The 20,063-nt window shown below is 35.3% G+C and overlaps 1 protein-coding gene across 1 annotated transcript in view; it reads left to right on the top strand.

Annotated features, from left to right (window-relative positions):
• KIAA1328 (KIAA1328 ortholog) overlaps nt 1-20,063 on the top strand; it is a 238,183-nt gene that overhangs the window by 207,020 nt on the left and 11,100 nt on the right. The window contains exon 10 of the mRNA XM_023531545.1: nt 2,852-2,960. Within this exon, the coding sequence (XP_023387313.1) occupies nt 2,852-2,960 (109 nt within the window). The remainder of the gene's footprint in view (nt 1-2,851; nt 2,961-20,063) is intronic.

Genomic DNA, 20,063 nt, shown 5'->3' with positions numbered 1-20,063 from the left:
AGGCATAGAGATTCCATACATTCCTGAAGTACATTCATGGGTCCCATTAGAAGTCCTTGGACCCTCTGTTAAAATTTCTTTAAATTGTTCCCATCAAATGTCAACTGTCTCAACTTTTGACAGAAGTATCAAAATAGAAAAAATAAGACTAATGTTCAGGCCTGATGTGATAATGACTCAAAAGATATTTATTCTGTCACTACCAGGCATTTCTCCCCTCTCATCTCTCCCACAAATCCCTCTCCTTGTTTCTGTTACTGTTTGCTCATTTTAATTTCCACTTCCATCCCCCAGGAGTCTGCCTAGACAATAATGGTAGTAATGAACTGTTTTACCTGCCTCCATTCTCTTTGTTTTTCTCTGTTCTGAATTCTGTCTCCAAAGACCAATTTGATTTTTGTATTGTCATCACTGCTGCTTTGTTTTATTTTTGAGGCCAACTAGCACAACGTTTAAGAGTTTGCAGCACACATTCAAACAGACCTCAGCTACGTTCATAACCCAGCCGTGCTCTTACTAGCCCTGCAGTGATGGACATACTGCTTGACCTTTTCAGTTTGCACTTTCTTATCTATAAAATGAGGACAATAAAGGACTATTGTAAGGATTAATGAGATAACACATTAAAATAATTTAAAGTGATTAGCAAGGTACAAAGACGTAGTGAGTTCAATAAATATTTCCTGAATACACTAAATATTTAGCCTTGAGGTTTTTAATTTAACGCTTTCACTAGTTTCATGCTCCTTATTCATGCCTATCAAAATTCTACCACCTGTATCATATCTTCCTTAATCCTATAGCCAGATGTGATCTCTCCCATTTCTTAATTCCTCAGACTTCTCATACTATACATTACAGAAGTGTACTAGCATAATGGTGAAAACTCTGGGATTAGATTATCTGGACATGAATGTTCATTCCATCACATACTAGCGTTGTGACCTTGGCAGGTCATGTAAGTCCCCTATGGCTTATTTTCCTTATCTGTAAATTAGTTACAAAAAGTAGTATCTATCACAAAGAGTTTTTATGGGGATAAATTACTAGAAATGGCCAGACTATAGAGATAGAGCTGGAGTGGGATAGAAACAGATCAGTCAGAGAGAAGATGTTGACTACAAATGGGCACGAGGAAACTTTTTGGAGTGAGGAAATACTCTAAAACTAGATTGTAAAAATAAGTTAATACCAAGACAAAAAATTTTTTTTAACTGAGTTGTGTCCATGCTTTCATAGCTGAACAGATTTATTACTATTTATCAAACTGTACACTTAAGATGGTTAAATTTGATAGTATTTAAATAATACCTCAATGAAACTTTTTTTTTAAAAAAAAAAAAAAAAGAATATATGGTATATGGAAAAGGCTTAGAACAGTACCAGGCACATACTAAGCATACTGTATCTGTTATTACTATGTTATACTGCCCTGGGTTATTTGTGATTCTTTACAGGATTGTTCAGCGTACCTCATTTTCTTACTCTCACACCTTCCATCCCCTCCCCCTAAACTAAGCTTGAGCTTAATCCTAGCACCAGCCCTTGCTCTTCATTAGGTACTCAGTGAATATTTACTGACTGAATGCAGGTATGGACTAATAGAGTTTATGCCTAGGATGATAATGTACTGGTTTGGGTTGAGGATCCCACAGATTTGTGTATGCGAAGAAGACTGAATTGTGCATTAGATGGCTAGTCTTTTACATATATACATAATAGAAAGCAGTTAATATTAAAGATAGCTTTCAAATACCAAAGATCATGGTAATTGTTTTTATGCTAATAAAACTATGCTAATAGTTTTATAGGTGATTGTTTTTATGCTAATAGAACTGTGCTATAGTTGTATGACTCTTGCTTTCTCTAGGCCTGATATTCTCTTGTCACACCTAAACTGTGCCATCCCAAAGTTAGCATACTGTATTCTTGGCACTTTCGGGCTTGTTATTCCCAGCATGGCAAAGCTGTCTTTGTGTTATTTGAATATTCACCCTTTCCTCAAAGAAAGGCTGAATATCCCCAAATCTCTTCTTTAAGCAGCCAGGACAATAGTCTCCCAGAAACCTAAAGAAAACTGTGAATGAGATTCTTATAGTCTTCCAAGAAAAAGACAGAGATGTTTTGTATTGTTGGGAAAATAATATTAAGAAGAAAAAGGAGAATGTTATTATTAGAAATACTAATAATTAGAAAACAAACAAGAACAAAAAAATTTCTGTCCATTCCATTTTATTATTTAGCACTCTAGAAAATTAATGTCAATTAAACATTGTTAGAAAGGAACAGAAACCAAATCAGCCCTAGAATGGTTAGTAGAGCATCTCTTCTAGTTAAAAAAAAAAAAAAAATTGTTTTAGCACAGTGTAGAGTTCTTTGAAAGAAACATTCCAGATTCACATCTACCTTGAAAGTTTCGGCGGTAGAATCACTTTAATATGAGGGATTTGGAGGTAGAAAGTGCTAAAATTTTCTATTTTGTCAAAGAGAAGAATGATCTTTTCCTATGATAAAGAGAATAAAATAAAGCAATCTACTGTCATGGGCATTGTCACAATAGACCCAAATCAGCAGGAATAAGGAATATGACAGGCCATCAGGTTTAAAAACAAAATCTCTAGTTAGTCTGTTATTGCACAAATATACTTTTTTAAACAATGTGTTGTGGATCTCTGATATTTACAAAATCAAAATAACCTACCGAGTTTTCCATCTGTCATTGTTTCATGTTGGGAGGTGGTGAATTGCTTACTTTTAAAGCTTAAGGATTCCTGTAATCTCTATTACTCAAAATGAAAATTTTCATTTCCTTTATAGAATGCCAAAATTATTTTCTTTATTGTTCACACAGGAGCAATGACAGAAGTTAGAAAAGATGCGTCCACATCTCCTATGACAACAGGAAGCCAAAAGGAGCTTGTAAGCACAACCACATCATCATTCCAACACAACACCTCCCGGTAAGTTTTAGGGATTCTTCAATTTAACATTCTCCAGATAAGAGCATTTTTTTAGTTTATTTTTTATTTTTTATTGACATATAATTGACATACAATGTCCTATTAATTTTAAGTATACATTATAGTGCTTCGATACTTGTATACATTATGAAATGATCCCCATAATAAATCTAGTTACCATCTGTCACCATACAAAGTTATTACGATATTATCGACTATATTCCATATGCTGTGCATTACATCCTCATGATTTATTTCTATTTTAACTAAAAGTTTGTACCTCTTAATCCCCCTCACCTATTTAACCCACCCTCCAACTCCTCCCCTCTTTGGTAACCACCAATTTGTTTCTTGTATCTATGAGTCTGTTTCTGTTTTGTTTTGTTTGTTCATATGTTTTGATTTTTAGATTCTACATATAAGGGAAATCATATGGTATTTGTCTGTCTCTGTCTGATTTATTTCACTTAGCATAATACCCTCTAAGTCCATCCATGTTGTTGTAAATGGCAGCATTTTATTTTTTTATAGTTGAGTAATTTTCTGTTATACATAGAAACCACATCTTTATTCTTTCATCCATCTATGGATACTTGGCTATTGTAAATAGTGCTGCAATGAACGTAGGGGTACATATATCTCTTTGAGTCAGTGTTTTTGTTTTCTTCAGTAAATACCTCCAACTAGAATTGCTGGAATGTATGGTTGTTCTATTTTCAATTTTGTGAAGAGCCTCCATACTGTTTTCCATAATGACTGCACCAGTTTACATTCCCACCAACAGTGTGCAAAGAGTTCTCTTTCTCCATATCCTTGCTAGCACTTTTTTCTTTTTGTCTTTTTGATAATAGCCATTCTGACAGAAATTAAGTAATATCTCATTGTGGATTTTGATTTGCATTTCTCTGATGATTATTGATATTGAGCATTTTCATGTTTCTGTCAGCCATCTGTGTCTTTTTGAAAAATGTCTCTGCCCGTTTTTTAATCGGATTCTTTGGATTTTTTTATATTAAATTGTGTAAGTTCTTTACTTATTTTAGATATTGACCCTTTATTGAATATATGATTTGCAAATATCTTCTCCCCTTCAGTGGGTTGCCTTTTCGTTTTATTGATGTTTTCCTTTACCCTGCAAAAGCTTTTTGCTTGATGTAGTCCTATTTGTTTATTTTTGCTTTTGTTTCCCTTGCTTGAAGAGACTGGTTCAGAAAAATATTGCTAAGACCAGTATCAAAGAGTTTACAGCATGTGTTTTCTTTTAGGAGTTTTTTGGTTTCAGGACTTACATTCAAATCTTTAATCTTTTTGAATTTCTTTTTATATATAGTGTAAGATAATGGTCCAGTTTTATTCTTTCCCATGTAGCTGTCCCGTTTTCCCAATACCATTTATTAAAGAGACTATCTTTTCTCCACTGTATATTTTGCTTCTTTTGTCATAGATTAATTGACCATATGTGTGTGGGTTTATTTCTGGGCTCTCTGTTCCACTGATCTATGTGTCTGTTTTTGTGCCAGCACCATATCGTTTTGATTACTATAGCTTTGCCAGTATGGTTTGAAATCAGGGAGCATGATACCTCCAACTTTGTTCTTCTTTTTCAAAATTATTTTGGTTGTTGGGGTCTTTTGTGATTTTATACAAATTTTAGGATTCTTTTGTCTAGGTCCATTAAAAATGCCACTGGCGTTTTGATAGGGATTGCAGATTGCTTCAGGTAGTATGAATATTTTAACAATATTAATTCTTCAAGTCCATGAGCATGATCTATCTTTCCATTTATTTGTGTTGTCTTCAATTTCTGTTATCAACGTATTATAGTTTTTACCTTGGTTAAATTTATTCCAAGGTATTTTTTTATGCAGCTGTTTCTTTTATTTCTCTTTCTGATAGCACATTATCAGTACAACTGATTTCTGTATATTAATTTTGTATCCTGCAACTTTACTGAATTCATTTATTAGTTTTAATAATTTTTTGGTTGAGTCTTTTGGGCTTCCTATGTATAGTATCATGTCATCTGTAAATAGTGACAGTTTTACTTCTTCCTTTCCAATTTAGATGCCTTTTATTTCTATAGAAGCACTTTTGTGAGGTTTGTTTAATAAAGAGTGGAAAAATCTTGACACTTCTTAATGGCTTTTGCTCAGGAGAGATACCCTTATTTGGATGCATCTGGATTTGGCCAGGTTGAACTTTTGGAGCCCTCTTCTTTATACATGCCCTTCTTTAGTTGATAATGGTAATTGGCAAGGATATCCATAGAAACACAAAGCTAATCCTATCTTTCATCAAAAAGTCTGCTTAGTAGCAGGCTCTTCCCAAATTGTGCACTTGGACTATAAGTTTAACTAACTGAATTAATTGATATTGACAATTACAGTGGGCTTTGTTAAAGGACTGTCAACATTTACTTATTACAGAGAAATTTGAATGAAGAGAATAATTTGATCAGCCTTTTCTGGAATCAGGAAAAGAAACATGTTATTAAAATTTCTCATATTGAATAAAATTTCTCATATCTAATATGTTCAACCTTTACATGTTTAAGGGCTAAATATATAAATATCAACACCAAAAGGGTTTGGTTTATGTTTCCCTGGGAATATGATTTTGAACACTTAAATACCTAGTATCTTATCAGATGAATGAATATAGGTTTTAAGATAATTTTAATTTTAAAGAACTTTTGGGAAATGACCCTAACACAGAGGATAATAATAATGGCTGTCATCTATTAAGCATCTAGTATGTTGCCAGCCCTTTGTATGCATTATCTGATTTAATCTTCATCATAGCCTTATGAAGTAGTACTATTGTCATCCTCATTTTAAAAAATTAGGAAACTAAGGCTCAGAGAAACTGATTGACTTGCCTAAGGTCACATAGCTAAGGTCAGCCAGCATTTCAAACTCTAAAGCCCATAATCTTAAATACTATAATAATTGACAATGACAACTTCCTTATTTTGGAGGCCACCCATAATCAAAAAAAAATTTTACTAGTTTACCACGTTCTTTGTTCATTACTCCTTTCTTTTATTTTTAATGCTGCTGTTGTTATCATTCTGCCAAAGACCCACCGTGAATTGTGGTTATGAAATATCGACGGGGTTCCCTCCTTGGACTACTTAATGTTGTGGCTGGATGCTTATGCTCATAGAGGATCTGTCCTCGCTCACCTTGAGAGATTCTGCTGGAGGAGTTACAGGTAGGGAGGAGAGAGAGCCAGGATTTTCAGTGTTAGTGAATTTCTCTATTGTTGAGGATTAAAATGAGATCTCTTAACTCCACTTCAATGTGTATTTGATGATTACATTTCAGCTTAGAGAAAAGCATGAAAAAGAAAAAGAAAATGCTTTCCCAGTGAGGGTTTTGTAGAACATCCTCAGCACACATTTTCTGAATGGACCGTATCAACAGTAGAGTTTTACAAGGCCAGTTAAAATTGCTGTGAAGACTCATATTTATGGACCTTAAAAAAAGGATTCTTGATCTGTTAGTTCTCAATACTACAAATCAGCTAAATATAGATTCTCAGAAGCTTCTTAAGTAATGAGCATTTGGCTAAATAAAACCACGTGTAGCACACCAGATTTTATCCTTAGGCATGCACGATGGCATATTATAGGTCTATTATACAATGTGCAGAGTTGAAAAAAAAGATTCAGTACTATGAAAATCAGGTACCAGGAAGGCACAGTGTTTGCTTTCCAGATTTCCGAATCAGGATTATTTGAATTATTTTTATTTCAAAGTGTAGAAAAAACATTTCTTATAGACTGCTTTTTAGTTACACACAAACTCTTACTGCAAGAGAAAAGCCTGTTCTTCATCCTGACAAATCTTTGAAAGTAGTACTTAGGAGAACAAGAGTAAAAACCCTTTTCCCTGTCCACCCTAAATTTTAAGAATTTTCAAGACTTGCAAAAGAGGATGGGGCTGTGACAGATGCTAGTCCTGGACAGGTTTTCCTTTGTTTTCTAAAAAGTGTTAACACCTACAGGGCTACCATATTATTCCATGTGCAGGTAATAAAACAAGGCATGGCAAAGTAATCTTTCTCATTCATGGTGTAGGCTGTTAATTGTTCTCTCTGCTGCCTGTCAATATGTGAAATTTTCATTCCCCATTCAAAATGGAAAAAGTTGTGGCTGAAAATGTTAACATTTGCATTTTTATTTGTTGATTTATTTAAGGGACAGCCTCTCCTACAGCAATCTATCACTTGGTGACACCCCAAATATGAATAATGTATTGTAGACTTGCAGCTACCATGTGTAACAAGTGCTAGAGACAGTAAAGGAATGTTAACGATGTTGCAAATGTAATATTTATTGACTCATAAAGTTTATCGCTTTTGAAGTTCAATAATACTGACCGTAACACATTAATATCACTTCTCCTGATTTTAGCTGGGCACCTTTGTATGTAGAAATATTCATCTATCTCATGCTAACAAAATAAATATGTAATTTATAGCACAAGCAAAGAGGGCTTTGTAGTTTTCAGTGCTGAGAGCTGTAATGCTGCTTTCTTTCCATTTCACTTCTGGCCTCCAGCATTGATCGCACACCCCTGAGCTGTCCAAGAGAGTTAGCACACTGCTCATCTTGGCACAAGAGGGTGTTGCCACTGAACTAAACAGTACCTTGCATTTCCGCATGGCTGGAACAGGCAACATGGCACAAACCACTCCACCTGGAAAGAGAACTACAGGGGCCTTTTCTCCCTGTCATTCTGACCGCCCCGCTGGTAGGTGCACACACCTTCACTCAGAAAGTCCAGTATTTTTCCTGTCATGATACTGAGTCATAGTTTACTGATTCTACTTGAGCCTCTTCTCCAGTGTGAAGCCAGACCTGGGCAACTTACCAATGAATTTGTTATGAGCCACAAATGTTACCAATGATTAACCCTTTTGTGCCTTCCAGAATTAGATGTGTCCATTGCCAGTAAGAAAGATCATACAGGAAATATCTGGCCCCCAGAGCAAGAGAAGTAATGTTAATTAGCAACCATCAGCTGTAATTGTCATCCCCATTAAGATGCAGAATTATGTATTTCTTCGTTATAAATAACCTTTCTAATTGTACTTGATGTATGCCAATTTAATCAAAAAGTATACTTGCAACAAGCAGATATTTGCATTAATGTAGCTTTGGATCTTCCAATCTTTTATTTCAAATTTGACTAGAAAAAATCTGTTGCAGCTGTATATCTTTTATATGTTGGTGTCTTTTTCTTTTCAGGTATGTAGATCTGATACATTTTATATTTAAAATGAAGACAGTACCTTCTGGGATTGTTCAGTGAAACAGAAATCTTGTCACTTTTTCAAATACTTGGAGTTTCTCTATCTCAGTCATGTGACAACTCAGTGATGATTGTTCCAAACTGATAAACAGGGGCAAATACCAGGCCTGCAACCACAGGATTACATTCTCAGTCCCTGAAGAAAAGGTTACTAAGGCCTCTTCTCTCTGTTCTTCCCTGACTCATAGGAGTTAAGGCTGGTATTCCTGGCTTCTTTTGTGAGCGTACGTGAAATGTGAAGAGGGAAAGGCAGATCTCACTAAGTCACCTGATTAGTGAATTTTTGGAACTGGAGATAGAGTTAGCCTATTTCTAGGAAGTACTCTTCACCTCGCTCTCTTTTTTCTTTTTTTCGGAAAGATCAGTTTTTTGGTTGTTTTTTTTTTACCATAATACAGAGCTAAAGTTTTTTGTTTTGTTTTGTTTGTTTTTGAGGTATGTTGGGGGGATGATTTTGTGGAGCTTGTTTTTTACTGAGGGAAGTTGGAAAATATTTGAGTATGTGCTTTGAAGAAATTTGATTGCTTATTTGGGGGCTTCATATGAAAAATAGCTTTATTTGTTCCTTTTTTTGTGACCTTGGTCCTTTGCTGTCAAACCATATGCTTAATGTGTTTTGAAAATTTTGCTGTAAATTTGTACCTTGCTGAGCTGTCTATAGTGCAATTGCCCGTGCACAGTAATGCTCACAGGCAGCTGTTTGCACACGGCTGACTTGAAGGTGGCTTGTGGAGACTCTTTGCCCATTGCAGTTGAGATTGAGGGACCAGACTCAGAAGTATTGGAACCCTGGGACCACACTCTACCAAGTCCAGTCTGGAAGAATCTAAATACCCTCCAATCTATAACTTAAACTTCTGTCTTTAAGACAGTATTTTTCTGTCTTCATTAGAAAAAAATCTCTGTTCAGATCCTTTTCTCATTTTTTAATCAGGCTGTTTATTTTTTGCTACTGAGTTGTAAGAGTTCCTTATATATTTTGTTTATTAACCCCTTATCAAATATATAATATGCAAATATTTTCTACCATCCATAGTTTACCTTTTCATTTTATTAATTATTTCCTTTGCTATGCAGAAGGTTTTTAGTCTGGTTTTTTTGTTTTTGTTTGTTTTGTTTGTTTTGTTGCTTTTGGTGTCAAATTCAAAAAAATATATATTTTAAAGACCAATGTCAAGCTTTTTCCCTATGTTTTCCTCTAGAAGTTTTACAGTTTCAGGTTTTACATTTAAGTCTTTAAATCCATTTTGAGTTTATTTTTGTGTATAATGTAAGATAAAGATCAGTTTATTCTTTTGCATGTGGATATCCAGTTTTCCCAACACCATTTATTGGAGAAACTACACTTTCCCCATTGTTTATTCTTGGCTCCCTTGTCAAAAATTAGTTGACCAGTTATGCTTGGGTTTATTTCTGAGCTATTTATTCTATTCCATTGACCTCTGTGCCTGTTTTTGTGCCAGTGCCATACTGTTTTGATTACTAGAGTTTTGTAATGTAATTTGAAATCAGGAAGAGTGATGCTTCCAACTTTGTTCTTTCTCAAATTGCTTTGACTATTCAGGGTCCTTTGTGATTTCATATGAATTTTAAGATTATGTTTTCTATTCCTGTGAAAAATACCATTGGAATTTTGACAAGGATTGTGTTGTATCTGTATATCACTTTGGGTAGTATAGACATTTTAACAATATTAATTCTTTCAATCCATGAACACAGGATATCTTTCCATTTATTTTACCTATTTCATTTATTTCTTTTATGTTTCTTTCCATTTATTTCTTTCTATTTATATCATCTTCAATTCTTGACATCAGTGTTTTAGTTTTCAGCGTACAAATCTTTCACTTCCTTGGTTAAATTTATTCCCAAGTATTTTATTCTTTTTGATGCTATCGTAAATAGGATTTCTTTCTTGCTTTTCTTTTCATATAGATCCCTGTTGGCATAAAGAGATGCAACTGATTTTTGTATGTTGGTTTTGTATCCTGTAACTTTACTGAATTCATTTATTAGTTTTAACAGGTTTTTTTTTGGAATCTTTAGGGTTTTCTACATGTTAAATCATGTTATTTGCAGAGATAATTGTACTTCTTATTTGTTTGGATGCCTTTTATTTCTTTTTCTTGCCTCATTGCTCTTGCTGTACTTCCAATACTTTGTCCTATCTTTTCTTTGTACTAGATCTTAGAAGAAAAGCTTTCTGTTTTTCTTCATCGATTATGATTAGCTATGGGCTTTAAATATATGGCCATTATTGTATTGAAGAAATTTTTTTCTATACATATTTTGTTGAGAGTTTTTATTATGAATGGATAGCGACCTTTGTCAAAGAAGACAAACAAATTGCCAACAGGTATATGAAAAGATACTCAACATCACTAATTAGGGAAATGCAAATCCAAACCACAGTAAGATATCACCTCACAACTATTTGGATGCCTATTATCAAAAAGATAAAAGATAACAATTACTGGCAAGTATGCGGAGAAAAGATAACCCTTGTATACTATTAGTAGGAATGTAAATTTGTCCAGCTATTATAGAAAATAGTAAGGAGGTTCCTTAACGAATTAAAAATAGAACTACCATATGATCCAGCAATCTCTCTTCTGGGTATATACCCAAAGAAAATGAAATCAGTACTGCAAAGAGATATCTGCACTCTCATATTGATTGCAGCCTAATTCACAATAGCCAAGATATAGAAACAACTCGTGTCCATCAACAGATGAATGGACTGTCAAATATTCAGCCTTAAAAAAGGAATATTCTGCCATTTGGACAATATGGACAAACCTAAAGAACATTATGCTAAGTGAAATAAGACAGACACAGAAAGAGAAATACTGCATGATCTCATTTATATGTGGAATCTAAAAAGGTGGACTCGTAGAAGCAGAAAGTAGAACAGTGGTTACCAGGAGTGGGAAGGAGGAGAAAATAAGACGTTGGTCAAAGGTTCATCATCCTAGATGAATAAGTTCTAGAAATCTAATGTGCAGCATGGTGACTATAGTTAATAATACTGTATCGAATGTCGTAAATTTGTTAAAAGAGATTTCAGGTGTTCTTACCACAAAAACAAATTGTAACTGTATGAGAGGATGGATACATTAATTAGCCCAACTGTAGTAATCATTTTACTATATATATGCAAATCAAAACATCATATTGTATATCTTAAATATATACAATTTTAAAAAAAAGACTTTTTATCTTTATTTTTACCTTAAGTAACTTGACATGAGCACCCAGTTGCTTCCAGCCCCCATTATGATGGTATAACCTTTAATGTGATAGAACGACTGATGGCATCTTAGTCCTTTGCTGTGCTATGAAAAGGGACAAACATTTCTGCATTTGTCCCTTTTCATTCTCTGTGGATTATAAACCAAGGCTTTAGCCTATGGGCAGTTCGAGCATTGTTTAGTTTTCTATGTCATATTTCCAGTAACCACTTACATTGCAGAGAAGGAAAAATTGTGTAAATAATTGTAACAATGATCTGTTTTATCTCGGGCAACCAAATTCTGGATTGACAGCTGCCAGGGGATTCAAAACCTACACAAGAAACATTTCTATTATACTGGTAATAAATATATAATGCTGAAAGTTATAATTACCTGTTCATAATCCTTGGCATTGTACTTGAGAGTTGACAGTGCTTTTAATGTGCATTATCTCATTTAAATTGCACTAAAACTCTGTGAAGTAAGTAGTAATATTATTCCATTTTACAATGAGGAAATGAGAACTGAGAGAAACTGACCACCAAAGGTCACACAACAAGGAAACAGAAAAGAGAACTTGAATTTAGCCCTTCCAATATCAAATTTCAGTGTTTTTTCATTCTTTTATACTGCCTAAAATTTGGATGTGGTTCAGAGGTATTGACACTAAGCTGATAAAATTCTGGTTTAGGGTAGGAATCACACAAACTTGGAATTTGTTTTTGTAACTTGATAGGAAGAAACTTAGTCATACAGAGAAAGCGAGATGTCGTGGTTTCACTATACACAACAGCCAAATTGCAATGCTTTCTTGTAGTTATGCCCAAAATCATAATAGTGACGAAAAAAAATTTTTAATCAGACTTTTTCTCACCTGGACATTTACACAAATAATTTAAGTACTCAGCCAGATTCCCTCATGTGCCTAGCAGAAGAAATAATAATGTGTTATTCTTCCAAAGGTAGAGAGATAGAAGCTAAAGTAACATCAAACTAGAGCCCACGGGCACTAGTTGGGTTTATGTGAGAGGTTTCAGTAGCAGACCTCACTGCCTCTATATAAGAGAGTATATGAGTGTTGACCTTATATAATGATACTGACTACTATTCATTGAATGCCTATTATATATCAGGAATGTGTCATATGTCTAGCTATATTTATTTATAACCTATGTTCATGCAAATTATATATCATTGTAAGGTTTTTTATGACTATTAAAACTCAATTTCAAACTATTAAGTAGAATTTCTTCTTAGATTTTTGTAATGACTTACTAAAATGTGGGCTACTGGACCCTAAACTATTATTTTACCTTTATCTGCCCTCATAATAACAGTTTACACACTACACACAATCAAGTAGCATTTACTGTAACTTTCCTATTTTGTGTATATTGTAAACAACAAAATGAAAACAAAGCTTAGTGAAATGATCTACATAAAATGACAATAAAAAGGAATAATCTGAAGACTTCAGAAAAAGAATGTGTTAAATATATAAAAGAAAATATGAAGTTGCAAATATGCCTCTCTGTCTTCCATCTTGAATCTAAAGGATGAAAAGCCCAGCCATTCAAAAGTGTTTTTAGGTTAGGTTAGTAATTTGGAATTCCCTGCCAGCAGTGCATTACTACCAAGAACAGTTGAATGCATGTAAATTCTTACGTGTTCAATGAAAAGACATTGCTTTTAATTAAGCCATGCTGTTGGGCTGTTACTATAATTCCCACTGTTAAAAGCCATTAATATAATCATCCATTTCTCTTGTACATACTGTTTATAGTGTGTAAGTTAAGAAAACAGAAACAAATAAGCTAAGTAGAAATAATAAAGACATAGCACAATTCCAAGAAATGAATTCAGCCTAAGGAAGTTTGTGAAGACATTCTTACCGTAGGAAGAACATACCGTACAGGGAAAATATACGTTACAACACCTTATATTTACTAGTCGCTTAGAATTCTAGTCCTTGGCTTTAAGAAATCTTTCCAAATTCCAGGTGAACTATTTTATTGTTCATACTTTTCTATATTTTCTAAATTTTCTACAACCAACATGTATTACTTAATTTCAAAAACAATGTTTTAAAAGAAAATAAAGACTACACAGGTGTAGGAGGTAAACCCATTTCAAACTTTTATACTCTAAAGTTACCCTTGGAACATATGACATAAATATGTTATTTCTTTGTCGAGCAAGCAGTAGATGAGGTATATGTTTCCTTGGTATGTCTTCTCCAGGGTCTGAACTCTGAAAAATGCTATGATTAGTGACATCTGTTCAGTATTGCCGGTTCCCACTATCATTTCACAGTTTTTAGCCTCATGAGTTGATGTTTCTGAGTTGTTCATTTGGCCCTAGATAATTAAATTCCCTTAACTTCAATGTTAAAAACATCGTTGAGTGTCACTGTTCTGGGCACTTAATGCTTTTATATAAAAACTCTTATATATGTCACCTAATGTAATCCTCACCATCATGAGGAAGTTATGCTCAAAGAGGCAATTATAGAACAGTTAAGAGCCCAGGTGTAATAATTATAACACCTAGGTTTATAGGCCCAGGTTTAAATGCTTGCTCTATGGTTTTGACAAATCTTTTAATTTAATCTATGATAATAATATCTCCCTCACAGGCTTGTCATGATGACCAAGCAAGATAGTTTACATAAAGTATTGAGCACAGTCCCGGTATATGACAAAATAGTAGTTGTCATTGGTGAACTTGCTTTGGACCTTGCTGTTGTAATTCCAAACTCTGTGTATGTTCTCTGGCAGAAGGACAGTGTTAGGTTCATCTCAGAAATAGGCAATAGGATTGTATTCTTTAATATTCACCTTGCAGACATTCCTGTTACTTCTCTACGCCTGATTCCTCATGTGTAAATTAAGAATACTAACAAGCACTTTACACATTTTCTCAGATTATGTGTGACTAGATATGCAAAGCCCTTAACTTGGTGCAGGCCGTAGTTGGCATTCGATGTTAGCTTCCTTCTTTTGTGCTTTGGGCAGCAGGACTTGCTTGTGTACCTAGAACAGTGTGTGTGAATGATAGTGGCCCCTCTGCCAAACGCAGTGAGTGACAGTGGTCTGCAGATATGTGACTTAAAAGCAAATATTAATGACCCTGCTTTCAAAGGATTTTTTTTTCCACAATGTTGGCAAATTTTTCTAATGTCTCGAGATGTCCCCTACTTGTTTTTCTTCTAAATAGAGGCAAGTGGTGAGTAAAATCCTTGGCTAGTGATAGAGTTAGTATTTAACGTGGTGTTCCAGGACTTCTGTTTCTGGGGTCACTCAAGACCTCACTGAAGTTATTGATAATGGATTTCTTCATCACATTAGTCCTTTGTAAAAGTTCTAAAAGGGTTTAATTCCCTTTAGAGCAGTGGTTCTAAAGTCTTTCTGCACATTGGAATCACTTGGAAATCTTTGTAAAAGTACCCACTTCCAGCCTCACCCTAGATTAACTGAATCAGAATTGTCAGGGACGGGCCCCACTGATGTGTGTGTTTTTATTTCCCCAACTGACTCTGATGTACTTGAGCTAAAGATACACATTCGGGAGCCCCTTCTCTGGAGCTGCACATCTCACGGTTTAACCCCAACACACCAGCATTCTCCCTTTCTTCTTTCCGCCCCCACCCAACTGCAGGGCCTCGCCTTTCTGTTAGCAACTTTCTGTAGCCACTGTCATCCTCTCCCCAAGGGGTTATTAGAATACATCAATTAGCCTGCACTGAAAAAGTGTTTAAGAAGCCTTTGAAGGACCCGCTTATCAATCTAATGTGTTTTTATAGTCTTTATCTCCCCATCCTGTGCCATATAGAATGTAAACTTCAAGAGGGCAAGGATTTTTTTCTCTTACATTCATTGCTATATCTCTTTGCTAGAGCAGAGCCCAGCTCATAATAGACAATCAATCAATAAATATTTATTGGATGAATGAATGATCACAAAGTGAATGTTGTCTTTTCAATTTACCAGTTCATGGCATTCCTATAGACAGCTGTTTTCCTTTATGCCTTCTCCACATCTATGAAGGAACCATGGTTTTACTCAGCTTCTACATTTAGTTGTGCTCTCTTACTTCTCAGAACTTCTTTGCATTTTCATCTACTCAAAGGTTTTCCCATTCTTTAAGAATTCTAGAATGTCTAAGCTTCTAGATTTTCAGTCTGGATGACAACAGATGCTCAATTGTGAGTAGTTTCAGTGTGTTCCTCACATTGGGATTTGATTGCTTAGACCAAGAGTCCCCAGCTCCTGGGCCGCGGACCAGTACCAGTCAGTGGCATGTTAGGAACCAGGCCACACAACAGGAGGTGAGCAGTGGGGGAGCAAATGAAGCTTCATCTGTATTTGCTGGCGCTCCCCAGCGCTAGCCTCACCGCCTCAGCTCCACCTCAGAGCATCAGGCATTAGATTCTCATTTGGTACCAGTCCCTGGTACCAAAAAGGTTGGGGACCACTGGGATAGTATCTCCCAACTGTCTTTGCTTAGCCATTTCTTACGTTGTGTTCAGCCATAAGGTAAGATGCTTTGGTCTGTGGCTGGTTTATTTTGGTTTTCTCATGGTAAAATTCTTGCCTGCAGACAGGCAGCAAGCTTAGAAGAGAGAGCATTAGAATTAAAGTTCAAAAATCTGGATTCATCAGTACCTGCCTCAACCACTTACTGGCAGCAAAACCTTAACTGAATACCTTAACCACATAGAACCTCAGTTTTCCAGCCTTCCATCCTGTCTGAATCTTACCCTTTGTTAGAGATAATAATCAAAATGAAAATATGTATTTCTGTCTCCTGATTGCAGAGTAGTTTACACATTTGCAGAATAAAATAGCAAATGAACATTTTCAGAAATAATTGGTTTCGGAATAACATTGGTTTAATCTTCTCTTCAAAATCTTTGTGTTTTGTGCCGGCCAGTAGTTTAGAAAGATTAAGTGGATAAGCAAACACAGCACCAAGTCATTCACAGCATGGCACAGAGCATTTCTGTGGGAATATCTGGCCTTCCCACTTGAGAGGAGACCGGGTACAATTTACATTTCCTGCGATTATGTGAGCATGTGTATACTGAAGGTTTTTTAACGTTTAAATGAAATCGTGTCTTGAAAACATTAGCTTTTACTTTGGGGAAGACACCAGGAGAAAGACAGAAAAAAGATAGCATCCTTCAAGTCCAAATTGAGGTCATTAGCCACATTGAAGAAGGTGACCGTATATTAGTGTAGGCCACATGCTTTGCCTTGGGGGAAAAAAATTGTCTGGATTGTGCATGATAGTACCAACGATGCCACTGAGTAAATCAAAGACTTTTATCAGCAAGAATACTCCAAAGGAGAAGACAGAGATTAATGTAGTTAATGGTGATTGACTAATGTATCTCCAGCTCAGCTGGACACTTTTGTGTACTGTTTCTATATTTAAATATGTGTGTGTACATCACCATTCCTAATATATTTAACACTTTTCATATTTTCCCATAAACTATTTGCTTTTCATGTTAATGAGATGTACCTCTCAAAAGATATTACAGTACCTTTTTTGACTTTCAGTCTCTCTTTATTTCTTGTTTGAAATTCATTTTGCCATTTTGTATTATCTGTAACTCTTAATGAGTTAAACCACAAAAATTAAGAGACACATATATGAAAATTCTTTGTAAACAGTAAAATGAAATACATGAATATTTTTATTTTCATTAGCCTTAAGACTTCTGGATCTATCTTCTCACCAAAATGTCTTTGCTATGCCTTCTTAAAGAACTTGAATGAGCCACTTGGTGTACACATCCTAATATTACCCATGAAAGGAAGGTTCCAAGTTGGCCTTGAAGCTGCAGAGTAATTGGCCAGTGCGTTACCTGTTTACTCATCAAGTCTTTCATTGATTTTCTTTATTCGTGGGTGCATTCTGAGTATGACTATTACTGAGATTAAAAGCTCATCATCATGTTGCTTGGCACTCATCCATAAATGCTTATAAAATGATCAACTTGGTTGGAATGTGAGTCTCTTGGCAAGCAACAGGAGAGTGATTACTATTATATGTGAGAGGCCGTTTCTTGCTTTGGAAGAGCTGGGAGATTCTGAGGTGGGTTTGGATTTGTATCAAAATAGGGGCCTGCTTCAAGCTTCTTTGTCACAGGACATGGGCTACTTGAAAACCAGAGCTATTGTTAGAGCCAGAGAGAAAGGCTGTAGCCCAAAACCAGGATAGCAAAGTAGAAAGCAGACAAACCTTGTATACAATTACATGTCTCTTATAAAAGCAGTGTATACAGTTTTCTTGGCATATGTGAAGAATTCATTCTTTCAACCTTTGGACAATTTAAAAATATTCTGGATTAATTTTCATATTAAATAATAATTCAGAAAGATAAGATAAAAGGTGTGCTTAATCAATGGGATTTTTTTTTTTAATATTATGCCTTAAATAAATAAAAGGATGGTAGGAGTTGTACTTTGGGCATTTTTTCTTCCTGGGGCTCTGCGTAACCCTGCTGAAGCACTTTTAAGAGCCAGGATGAAAGCCAGGGCTGGGAAACCATGCCAGTCTATTCTGAGTGAAGGAATGTAAAGTTTATTTCTTGTCAAAGGCTGTCTCTTCTCTATTCCCTGAAGAAGTCTGCCCAATAGGAGTCGCTATAGTCACGTACTTGACACTTGGTATAACTTAGTGAAAGCTGGAAGCATCTCACCTTGGGATACCTGCCCTACCAGGTGCAGAATGGACTATTTACCATACATTCTGCATGGAGTTTCATTAGGATGCTTCGAAATGCTTTCCATTAATGAAGTGGTGCCCTTCTGCATGGGTAGTTGGAAGTACATACTGTGCTAGCTAGCTCCGAGGAGAGTCCTCAATCAGTGTCCCTTTACTCCATCCATGTCTACTGTCCTCACAGTCTCAGCTCATCACTGAGAAATGTGCTGCTCTTAAAATAAAACTTTTCTGTAGACCAGTTGATAACACCCCATACCCAACTCTTATCTTCTGGGTTTTGGAGAGAAATGGACTATGGTGGAAAAAACAGATTCCGGTGAAACCTGAGGTGTTGCTTCATCTCAAGGGTGGATCATACTTATAATACAAACCATTGATTTACAAAGGAACAAGCTAATTAGCAGCAGAACTAACATTGGAACTGGCCCCTAAACCACTGGGAACCATGACCTCTCTGGACAATAGGAGAGAGAGGAGTCAACAGATTGCCGAGGCACTCGAAGAAGAGCCACCCACGGCTTGGACTGCAGTTCCCCTTTGCTCATTGTCCAGGTGCTGCTGGAGCTCAGTAGCTTTCCCAGAACTGTCCCCTCCAGTAAGTTTATGCTTCATCATAGCTTGCCTCAATTCTTTTATTTTCTCCCTTTGGTTATAAATATTTTTGTGAACAGCACAATGTTTCCACTGATGTACAAACTGTAGGTCACATGGCATTGACTTTTATTCAAACCAGAAGGTGTCATGCTAGGATTCTAGCATTGTATCATTACTTCAGTGGAGTCTTTTGTGTCAATGTGAAAATTTTAATTTCACGCCCTGCAGACTTCATAGTCTTTGAGCTCTCTCTGCTCCTGTTGTTGCATAAAGGGTAAATCCTTGTGTCACGTTCATGTTAGACTGAAGAAAAGTAAACTTGATTCATTTGAGATCTCCAAACAAAGACAGAAAAACTCTGTTGGCAAAAAGCTGTTATTTAAGGGGGGAAAAAAAGAATTCTTTTCAGTTAATATGGCTTTCCGTATGGGTGAATATGGTCTCAAGGCACAAAAGAGGATAAAAACTTCCCTGTTAACATTGGCTACTGGTCCTATTTCATTAGTAAAGATTATCATTAATTTCCTGATTGAAACACAAGATGTTCTCAAGTGTTTGGCTATAAAAAACAGACTCGGGCCAAGATCTTTTTTAACCAGTCAGTGCTGGCAAAACAATTAAAAATTTTTCCTTCATTCAACTGTTTATTTGAGAGAAGAAAATGTTGTAGAGAAAGCTGTAAGGAAAAGCCCGGATGTATAGGTTAATAGCAAACTTGGTGGAAATAAATCAGAATTTAGTATTTACATTGGATATATGATTAAAATGAATTTTTTTAAAGTGAAATGAAAAGCTTACATATGGAAGTTTTTCATATCAGGTTTAAGATCAAAGATATCACAAAATTAGAATTATAACTTAATACTATAATCTATTTATCATTAACTTCTAAGCGCTATACTCTTGTGGCCTTTACAAAAATTATGAAATATTGTGTGGCTTATAATGAAGTATTTCAAATTTACTTTCTTACCTCCGCTTTTAGTCTCTGATCTCAAAGTCAGGTTTAAACTGCTGAATATGATTAATTATCTATGAATGGGCACCCAGCTTTCACCCCTCATAATACCAATTATAATCCTTTTTAGAGGACTGTGTATAGGAGTTCAAGAATCTGTTTTCTAATGAATTTTTAAAGAAACCGATACCGGTGATTTGGCAGCAATTACTGAAGCACTTGTGCTTACTTGGGAAAATTGCAGTTGTAATATATATTTTTTTAA

Source organism: Pteropus vampyrus, unplaced genomic scaffold (assembly GCF_000151845.1).
Source record: "Pteropus vampyrus isolate Shadow unplaced genomic scaffold, Pvam_2.0 Scaffold3, whole genome shotgun sequence".
NCBI classification, from domain to species: Eukaryota; Metazoa; Chordata; class Mammalia; order Chiroptera; family Pteropodidae; genus Pteropus; species Pteropus vampyrus.
Note: the sequence above shows the minus strand (reverse complement) of the source record. Positions and strands in the feature narration are given on the sequence as shown.